The sequence below is a fragment of the Bombina bombina genome, unplaced genomic scaffold (genome assembly GCF_027579735.1).
Source record: "Bombina bombina isolate aBomBom1 unplaced genomic scaffold, aBomBom1.pri scaffold_1254, whole genome shotgun sequence".
In the NCBI taxonomy this organism is placed as follows: domain Eukaryota; kingdom Metazoa; phylum Chordata; class Amphibia; order Anura; family Bombinatoridae; genus Bombina; species Bombina bombina.
In genome coordinates, this window is record NW_026512717.1 from 64,640 (window position 1) to 75,450 (window position 10,811).

General features: G+C 38.7%; 1 protein-coding gene across 1 annotated transcript in view; it reads left to right on the forward strand.

Moving 5' to 3' along the window:
* The window catches only part of LOC128644505 (threonine--tRNA ligase 1, cytoplasmic), a gene marked incomplete at its 3' end in the record, with an annotated part of 70,608 nt that extends 60,217 nt beyond the window's left edge, over positions 1-10,391 (forward strand). Inside the window, 1 exon segment of the mRNA XM_053697088.1 lies at positions 10,322-10,391. Coding sequence (XP_053553063.1) covers positions 10,322-10,391 — 70 coding nt within the window.
* Between the last annotated feature and the right edge of the window lie 420 nt (positions 10,392-10,811).

Here is a 10,811-nt window from a genome sequence, read left to right on the forward strand (position 1 = left end):
AAGGGGGAACCAGGAGTTCCCTAGCGATGTTAGAAGTCTCAAAGATAATTCGCTGGGCAGAGTCTCACTCTTGCCATCTGTCAACGATCTACATCCCAGGCATGGAGAACTGGGAGGCGGACTTTCTAAGCCGCCAGACCTTTCACCCGGGGGAGTGGGAACTTCACCCGGAGGTATTTGCTCAACTGATTCTTCGTTGGGGCGAACCGGAACTGGATCTCATGGCTTCTCGCCAGAACGCCAAGCTTCCTTGTTACGGATCCAGGTCCAGGGACCCGGGAGCGGTGCTGGTAGATGCACTAGCAGCCCCTTGGATTTTCAACATGGCTTATGTGTTCCCACCGTTTCCGTTGCTGCCCTCGTCTGATTGCCAGGATCAAACAGGAGAGAGCATCGGTGATTCTGATAGCGCCTGCGTGGCCACGCAGGACCTGGTATGCAGACCTAGTGGACATGTCGTCCTGTCCACCATGGTCTCTGCCTCTGAGGCAGGACCTTCTACTTCAGGGTCCTTTCAACCATCCAAGCCTAATTTCTCTGAGGCTGACTGCATGGAGATTGAACGCTTGATTCTCTCAAAGCGTGGTTTCTCTGAGTCGTTATTGATACATTGATACAGGCTCGGAAACCGGTTACCAGAAAAATTTACCATAAGATATGGCGTCAATATTTACATTGGTGTGAATCCAAGAGTTACTCATGGAGTAAGGTTAGGATTCCTAGGATATTGTCTTTTCTACAAGAGGGTTTAGAAAAGGGTTTATCCGCTAGTTCGTTAAAGGGACAGATTTCTGCTCTGTCTATTCTTTTACACAAACGTCTGGCAGAGAATCCAGACGTTCAGGCTTTTTGTCAGGCTTTGGCTAGGATTAAGCCTGTGTTTAAAACTGTTGCTCCTCCGTGGAGCTTAAACTTGGTTCTTAAAGTTCTTCAGGGTGTTCCGTTTGAACCCCTTCATTCCATTGATATTAAGCTTTTATCTTGGAAAGTTCTGTTTTTGATGGCTATTTCCTCGGCTCGAAGAGTCTCTGAGTTATCTGCCTTACATTGCGATTCTCCTTATCTGATTTTTCATTCAGACAAGGTAGTTTTGCGTACTAAACCTGGATTTTTACCTAAGTTTGTTTCTAATAGGAATATCAATCAGGAGATTGTTGTTCCATCATTATGTCCTAACCCTTCTTCAGATTTTGCATAATCTGGACGTAGTCCGTACCCTGAAGTTCTACTTACAGGCAACTAAGGATTTTCGGCAAACTTCTTCTCTGTTTGTCGTTTATTCTGGACAGAGGAGAGGTCAAAAGGCTTCGGCCGCCTCTCTCTCTTTTTGGCTTCGTAGCATAATACGTTTAGCCTATGAGACTGCTGGACAGCAGCCCCCTGAAAGAATTACAGCTCATTCCACTAGAGCTGTGGCTTCCACCTGGGCCTTTAAGAATGAGGCCTCTGTTGAACAGATTTGCAAGGCTGCAACTTGGTCTTCACTTCATACCTTTTCAAAATTTTACAAATTTGACACTTTTGCTTCTTCGGAGGCTGGTTTTGGGAGGAAAGGTTCTACAGGCAGTGGTTCCTTCTGTTTAATGTTCCTGCCTTGTCCCTCCCATCATCCGTGTACTTTAGCTTTGGTATTGGTATCCCATAAGTAATGGATGACCCGTGGACTGAACACACTTAACAAGAGAAAACATAATTTATGCTTACCTGATAAATTTATTTCTCTTGTAGTGTGTTCAGTCCACGGCCCCGCCCTGTCTTTTTTTGAGGCAGGTTCTAAATTTTAATTAAAACTCCAGTCACCACTGCACCCTAGTTTCTCCTTTCTCGTCTTGTTTCGGTCGAATGACTGGATATGACATGTGAGGGGGTGGAGCTATATAGCAGCTCTGCTTGGGTGATCCTCTTGCAACTTCCTGTTGGGAAGGAGAATATATCCCATAAGTAATGGATGACCCGTGGACTGAACACACTACAAGAGAAATAAATTTATCAGTTAAGCATAAATTATGTTTTTTTAAATAAAACTTTGCAGGCAGTATTAGGATATATAATTCTAGCACTAATATAATGTTATATAATTCTGCACTATGTGCAGAATTATATAACATTATTTTCTATGTTTACTGTCCCTTTAAGTGTGTGTTGATTACTATGTCTTTTTTTAAGATTTTTTTTTTTTTTAAGAATTACAGACAAAAATATTTGAGTTAACACACCCATCCATGTAAAGGGTTAAGAGCAGAAATGTAAAAGTAAAATATTGAGTAACAATTGGTGGGGGGGAAAAAGGCAGCACAGGCTGTGACTTTCAGCTGTTACGAACCTGCATTTAAAGGGACAGTAAAAATTAAGATGTGTATATTAAATGTTTAGTTATGCTTAATGAAACAAATTTGCAATATACTTTAATTATTTATATTGATCCATGTGATTTAGCTCTGATTTCCTAATTCTTAGAACTTAAAATGCATCCTGTTAACTTTGAAGGCTAACCCTGCTACACATTTCCTTAATTGGCTTTAACTGATAACAATGGCAAAACAATGCAATTTATTAAGAAGAAGGCAGATGGTGGGTAGAATTCAGCTATAGAAAACAATTACAATAAACCATGTTAATTTGTTTTAAAAACAATAAGACCTGGCTGATATGTTCCATAGCAGCACAACATAAATGTCTTGTAATTACAAGGTGTTTACTTTTCCCTTACAGGGACTCTGTACTCAAAAATATTCTGTTAGCTATATGAAGGGATAACATTTTCCTTTTACCTGAAAAATAATGTAAAAGCTCTTTAAAATCAACTTAGTCAACTGAAAGAAATGTGGCAATATCAGCTGTGTACTTCCTCCTTACATAGCCAATGACCAAAGCAGGAAGTACACGACTAATACTGGTGTATTAGTTTAATGTTAGATAAAAATGTTCTATTATGTAAAACAACTTTTACTTATAGGGACATTTAAATTATTAAAGCACACAATAATATTGGGGGGATATAAAGAAATTGTAACCCCAATATTAATAAGAATGTCCCATGTCAGCCTTTAAACAAAGCAAAAGTTTAACTGGTTTCTTTACACATAATACAGATTTTTGGAATATGCTTGATTAAATGTCCATGTGGTAGAATATATGTTGGTGAATCGACCAGATGAATTTGAGATAGAATCAGTGAAAATGAATGAACTGTCTACAGTTGTAAAATAATAACATCCCATGCTAATCAGTTGATTAGTTTAGAACATTAGCATTTCACATTTTAATATAATTTGTTTAATAGGGATGTGCATTAAGATCCTTCGTGAGGATCCAAATTTGAAAGACTTTGGATAATTTTTGTAGTCGGATTGATTCCTGTAAAAGATCCACACACTAAGATCTTTGAAAATCCAGATCTTGAAGTGGGGATCTTTTACAAGAATCAATCCAGCTACGAAAATATCCGAAGGGCACAAATCGCTGCATACTTCCTCTTTCGGAACCTCAGGAAAGATCCAAATGCACATTCCTAGGTGTTAATCAAAAGTTCATAGTGTTGTAAGTATAGTACTTTGGTTAATACAAATTTCTATTTACATCCATTCATATAAAACCTACATTTACATGCAGTTTCTTAGCAAGCCACAAGATGGCAGCATGTATATATGAAATGTGTTACGGATCAGAAATGCATAAATTAATCTAAACTTTTTTTTGGTAGCAATGTTTTTAGCTTCACAAAATGTTGTTAACCTCTTCAGGATGCAGCCGAGTGTCCTGTATTATAACGTAAACATTGGAATTGGAACCCTCCTAATTTTCAGAGTTAAAGTGAAGGTCCATTTTGATGAATTAGTGCCCGGTTTTTTTTTTTTTTTTGAAAATAATTTTTTTATTGAAGTTAAAGCATATATCATCTAAACAGTGACTCGCCCTAAAACAAAAGTTACAACAAAGAAAATAATACATGGTCTATACATAGGCATTATTGAAAAAGCAATATGCACATACAGCAAGATAAAATACATTTCAATTCTGGTTATGAGGATAGACAATATCTTTGGCGAGATAAAATAGAACTTCTTTTTATAATATCAGCGTATGAACTCCACATTCTAATAAAATATTACCTAAGACCATATTATCGACCTGTGGAGGGTTAGCATAAGTATCAGCCACTCTTGGGCCGAGATAAATAGGGGGAAGGGGATATTCAGCGGGTAAGCACCGCTATATGTATAGGAAAAGGAGGTGGGAGGGCGGAGCCATATATAAGTAAGTATAAATAGCATAGGGTACCAGGTACCCGGGGTGTGTTTAGGAGAGTCCAACCTTAGGGACCATAGATCTGGCTTCTGGATTACTAAAAAGATAAGATTGATTAGATATGCCCTATAGAATTAGTCTAATCAGGAGTAGGCAGTGGGGCAAAGTGACATAACACTAGGTGAAGTATCTAAATAGTAGCAAAAGGTTACTCTGCTGAAACATTCAGGGGGGCTCAAAAGTTGCATAAATACCTCACAAACAAATGCATACATATCACAGTGGCAGCACTTCACATAGGTGTTCAGAACTGACCCAGAGAGTAATGAATCCGGTATCATATAAACTTATCCAAGCATTACGTATCAAGCGTGTTGACTAGCTGAATTGGAGTATGATACATAATACACCTTCCATAGGCCATTTGAGAAGACATTAAACAGTTATGTCTTGTAAATATAAGAACAGACATTTCTCATTTTGGTGTCTAATAACAGTTAAGGAGATATAAAACAGTTATATCTTGTGCATTAAATGTAATATATAAATAAGGTGTCCTAATTGCAGAACAAACATATCCACTATATGCAAGCTACACACTTATAAGAGCATGCTGATGTCACAGTACAGTGGAGTTGGTATTGTCATATATGTACTATATTGTCGCTACATAGCAGGGCTGGGCAAACGTAACCTATAACTGGCATGTTACTGTTATACGGCAGTAGTAGATTACTGCATTAAGGGCTCTACAGGAGAGCTCGAGGTTTAATACTTAAATATATATAACTTAGTCAGGTAGGAGTAGAAGAGTTCCTCAAATACCTTAATTCAGGGCCATAGCAGCTCTTGGGATCAGTGTAATGCCAAAATGCAACCTAACATATATGGTTTAAAGCAAAAATGTATTATGTGGCAGATGACCAGTAAGTACGGGGACATTGGAGATAAGGGCATAGTACATGTAACCATTGTGTCAATATCTATAAGGTGCTTACTCACATAATAGAGTGCACCAATCTATATTAGAAAAAATCATTATCCCCTACCTTAGAGGTTGCTAGGCTTATAATACTGCCACTATATAATACCACTTATGCTAGAGTATCTAAATATCTAACCTAAAAATTTAGAGGCGAAATATTTGCGCCAAGATGTGCCGCTCTTACACTTGGAAATTGAGCATCGTATTTTATAAACAGGCAATTTAGTATAGTAAGAGGGCCTAAATGAGCACTCTGTTTGCTTAAGCAGCAGCTGCAGACAGCATAGTTTTCCTCCGTGTGCATAAATTTATATTACAGACATAGAGATTGGCAATAATATACAACACATACCTCCAGGTCGCATAGCTAGCTTAGTAGGTATCTTGAACATTTTAACCTTATCTGGAGCTAAGCATATGAGGGGAAAAAGGAATAATAACACATGAAAGATAGTAAAAATTTCCAAAACTGCCATCCGAAATTTTAGCAGGTACTGACTGCACATCTAACAAATATTGCCGTATATTAGGCTTATCAATGCAAATATAGTATTGAAATCTCTATATAAAACAAACTTCAACATATAAGGAACCTTATAACATTCTACATATAGTATGATACTCTACTCAGCTGTTAGAATAAATGAGTTATGTACTAGATCATGTAGCATGTGAGAATATAGAGTAATGTTTCGCATAACAAGCTAAATATATATTGGAAGCAAGAAATCAAATATTGAAGTACACTGTAACTTTTATCATCAGCAGTAAATCTGGGCACCTGTACTATATGAGTACTCTGAATATAAGTCCCAGACAGGCATCTAGTGGGAATGTATATGCGTATAACAGAGTCCCATAACATAGTTCACCATATTATGCTGTTCTGAATTGTGATAACTGTAGCAATCTTGTACCTCAAACATACGAGGTCATTGCTCTGAGTATGTCGTTTGGTATGTTAAGGAGGACCATAGAGGTTGAATCTCAATTAAGAAATCATAGGAGCAGTCTTATCTAGATTTGTCTCCTATTAGCTTGAACGGTCAGTACAGGCGCCTAGCTAATGCACGCATCTTATAGCAGTTATCAAATAGACTGAAGTGAGTCCCAAAGTGCTACCGCTATTGTCGAGCAAATGACCCAAGTAATTGCAGGGAGATCTGGAGATTAGTGTCTAGGAGACAGTAGCCAGACTGAGTGCATAGCAAAGCCGTTCCAATACTTGATGGTATATGCAAGTGGCGCAAGTGTCCCAGGCCTGACTCTCACTATATCCTCTGCCCGGTATGAAGTAAATCCGGCCACCCGGATCATAGGGGCATTTTAGTGTGTCACTGTGGGTTATGTTATCCCCACTATGGATTTCTCCCTTCGGGGAATTACAGTGCGCTCCCCCAGCATTTAATAATGGCAGACCAGCAGCCAAAGTACTTTCAGTAGCAGGATCGCTGTTCAGAATAGCGGCAGCTATGTTGTAAGTGTCTGAGCGGGAAATTTTCAGGTTGGTGCCGTGCTGCTGTATGGCCATATTATTTTTACTAGTAGCGCGTGGGCCAAGCAGTCCCCTCTCGAATGATGCCACCTCTAGTACCTTAACTGTACTTTCATGCGGTATCCGATTTTCCTCTCTGCTAGCGGTGAGGGGTTCAGCTTGCCTGGTCTGCGTCCTTGGGTCTTCATCTCTGCTTTCCGCCATCTTGGTTTTCAGATCATCTCCTATGGCGCTCTAAGCATGGATGTTAGCTCGAGGAAGTTGCCTTGCATCTGTCTCGCTAGCTGCGAAAGAAGCATCCGAATCTCGTCCATGGTCAGCAGATAGAGAGCTACAGATGTAGCCGGTGTCGGCTATAGCGGAATCAGAGCCACCCTGTAAATCATATACGATGCACAAGTCTCCTCTCAATAAACTTCTGTTGCACCTTATCAGTCGTTTGTGTTAAAATGCCCTAGAATCAAGGTAGTCACTGATATGTTAAAGAAACTTAGATTTTTTGCCCTAAATATATATGTATTTAGACTAGATGAGGAGCTCAACATATATGCGTCTGGGCTCAACGGCTGTTGGCTCCGCCCCCCCTAGTGCCCAGTTTTTAATAACCTATTAACCCCCTTAATGACCAGACCATTTTTCAATTTTCTTACCCTTAATGACAAAGGCTATTTTTACATTTCTGCTGTGTTTGCGTTTAGCTGTAATTTTCTTCTTACTCATTTACTGTACTCACACATTATATACCATTTTTCTCGCCATTAAATGGACTTTCTAAAGATACCATTATTTTCATCATATCTTATAATTTCCTATACAAAAAATATAAAATATGAGGAAAAAATTGAAAAAAACACACTTTTTCTAACTTTGACCCCCAAAATCTGTTACACATCTACAACCACCAAAAAAACAACCATGCTAAATAGTTTCTAAATTTTATCCTGAGTTTAGAAATACCCAATGTTTACACGTTCTTTGCTTTTTTTTTTGCAATTTATGGGGCAATAAATACAAGTAGCACTTTGCTATTTCCAAACCCCTTTTTTTCAAAATTAGCGCTAGTTACATTGGAACCCTGATATCTGTCAGGAAAACCTGAATATCCCTTGACATGTATATATTTTTTTTTGGAAGACAACCCAAAGTATTGATCTAGGTCCATTTTGGTATATTTCATGCCACCATTTCACCGCCAAATGTCATCAAATAAAAAAAAAAGTTCACTTTTTCACAAATTTTGTCACAAACTTTAGGTTTCCCCACTGAAATTATTTACAAACAGCTTCTGCAATTAAGGCACAAATGGTTGTAAATGCTTCTTTGGGATCCCCTATGTTCAGAAATAGCAGACTTATATGGCTTTGGGGTTGCTTTTTGGTAATTAGAAGGGCCGCTAAATGCTGCTGCGCACCACACATAAATTTATGCCCAGCAGTGAAGGGGTTAATTAGGTAGGTTGTAGGGAGCTTGCATGGTTAATTTTAGCTTTAGGGTAGTGTAGTAGACAACCCCAAGTATTGATCTAGGCCCATTTTGATATATTTTATGCCACTATTTCACCGCCAAATGCGAGCAAACAATTAAAAAAAATTCATTTTTCACAATTTTAGGTTTCTCACTGAAAGTATTTACAAACAGCTTGTGCTATTATGGCACAAATTGTTGTAAAAGCTTCTTTGGGATCCCCTTTGTTCAGAAATAGCAGACTTATTTGGCTTTGGCATTGCTTTTTGGTAATTAGAAGGCTGCTAAATGCTGCTGCGCACCACACGTAAATTTATGCCCAGCAGTGAAGGGGTTAATTAGGTAGGTTGTAGGGAGCTTGCAGGGTTAATTTTAGCTTTAGTGTAGAGATCAGCCTCCCACCTGACACATCCCACCCCCCTGATCCCTCCCAAACAGCTCTCTTCCCTCCCCCACCCCACAATTGTCCCCGCCATCTTAAGTACTGGCAGAAAGTCTGCCAGTACTAAATAAAAGGAGTTTTTCTTTTTTTTTTTATTAAAAAAAATAAAATGTTTTAGCTGTGATGGACCCCTGCCTTAGCCCCAACCCTCCATGATTCCCCCCCCCCAGCTCTCTAACCCTCTCCCCTACCTAATTGCCGCCATCTTGGGTACTGGCAGCTGTCTGCCAGTACCCAATTTGCCCCAAAAACAAAAGTATTTTTTTGTCTTTTCGCCATTATTAATGTTTTCTGTAGTGTAGCAGCCCCCCACAATACCCCAACCCCTCCCCCCTCCCAGATCCTTATATATTTATTTTTTTAAAATCTTTTTTCCCCCCTCTTCCCTCCTCATTGGTGTCAGTGGCCAGCTAATCGCGCACGCTCCCGGCACCTGGCGTGCACATTGCACTTACAGGAACCGGATGCCGGGTAGCGATGGGCCGCCCACCCGCCTCCCTGTTATGCTCCCACCCACCAACGAACGGCACCATCGCTACCGGTGCAGAGAGGGCCACAGAGTGGCTCTCTTTGCATCGGAGTCTTCTAAAAAGGTATTGCAGGATGCCTCCATTTGGAGGCATCACTGCAATACCCTGACGAGCTGCTGGAAGCGATTAGCGATCGCTTTCCAGCACTCTGTTAGACAACTGACGTACCAGGTACGTCTATTGTCATTAACTGGTTGTTTAATCGCATGACCGTACCTGGTACGGTCAGTGTCATTAAGGGGTTAAAAACAAGGGGCACTTTAATTCATCAAAATTGACATTTCACTGTTTTCTCAAAAACCTACCTTTTAATCCTGGCAGCCGCTCCAGCACTTCCTCCACCCGTCGCAAGCTGTCTTCGCGGGTCCAAAATGACGAATCTGGCTTCCTCCGAACACAGCATTGCATCAGGCCAAGATTCCCCTGGGGGGGAAGCTGTGATTGGAGGAAGCTGATTTGTCATTATTTGACGTCTGCAGAGGCTTCCGACGGCCGGGGGAATTGCTGGAGCGGCTTCAGGATTAAAAGGTAAGTTTTTGAAGAAAACAGTGAAATGTCAATTTTGATGAATTAAAGTGCCCTTGTTTTTAATAGGTTTATTAAATATCAGCACTAATTCATCAAAATGGACCTTCACTTTAAATTACAGGACAGTGGACGCAAATTACATAATTAAAGTGTATTGCAAAGCACAATTAAAAAATTTATATTACAGTCTCATTGTTAACTGCTCCTTTAATCGTTAACCAAAAATTGTATCATATCCGTTTGCAGCAGCCTCTGTTTTAAAGAGAGATTAAGATATATAATAATAATAAATAGCTTATTTTTTAATATTGTCTAAGTAGCTCTACAAATGGATAGTATTTAAAAAAAAAAAAGTTGGACAGCTCCTCTTTTATAAATATTGCTCCTCTTTTATAAATACTGTTCTTTTTTTAACTAAAGAGAGCACATTGTTTTGAAGAAATACATCTGAATTAAAATGATCCAAATGCCGTTTGTTGAACTACCCAAACCAAAAGCTAAATGCACTGCTGAGATTTATAATGAAGCTTGAAATTTATTTTTTTGGTTGATTCATTTGACTTATATATTATGTTTGTTGTGATTATCTGCGCTTCTTACATAATCTGCTTTTTTCCAATATTTCTTAGATTGATATCCAGATCAAAGATGCAATTGGTCGATACCACCAGTGCGCTACAATTCAACTGGATTTCCAGCATCTTCCTATACGATTTAATCTCACCTATGTAAGGGTAGTTGGACAGGTTTAGACATCAATTCATTTGTGTGTGTGTGTGTGTGTATGTATATATATATATATATATATATATATATATATATATATATATATATATATATATATATATATATATAATATATATATATATATATACATACATACATACACACACGTGTGTGTGTATATATATATATATAAAAACACACACACATACTGTATAGGTAAACGAAGGGCACTCTTGCTTAATTCAAATTAAATTCTTTAATATCCAGTACAATCTCCGGTATTCCCAACGTTTCGGTCCTCACATTGGACCTTTGTCAAGGGTACAGATCTGTCAAAACAGTACATAGTAATCACAAAAAGTTGTACTTACATACTTAAAATGCCACACATAG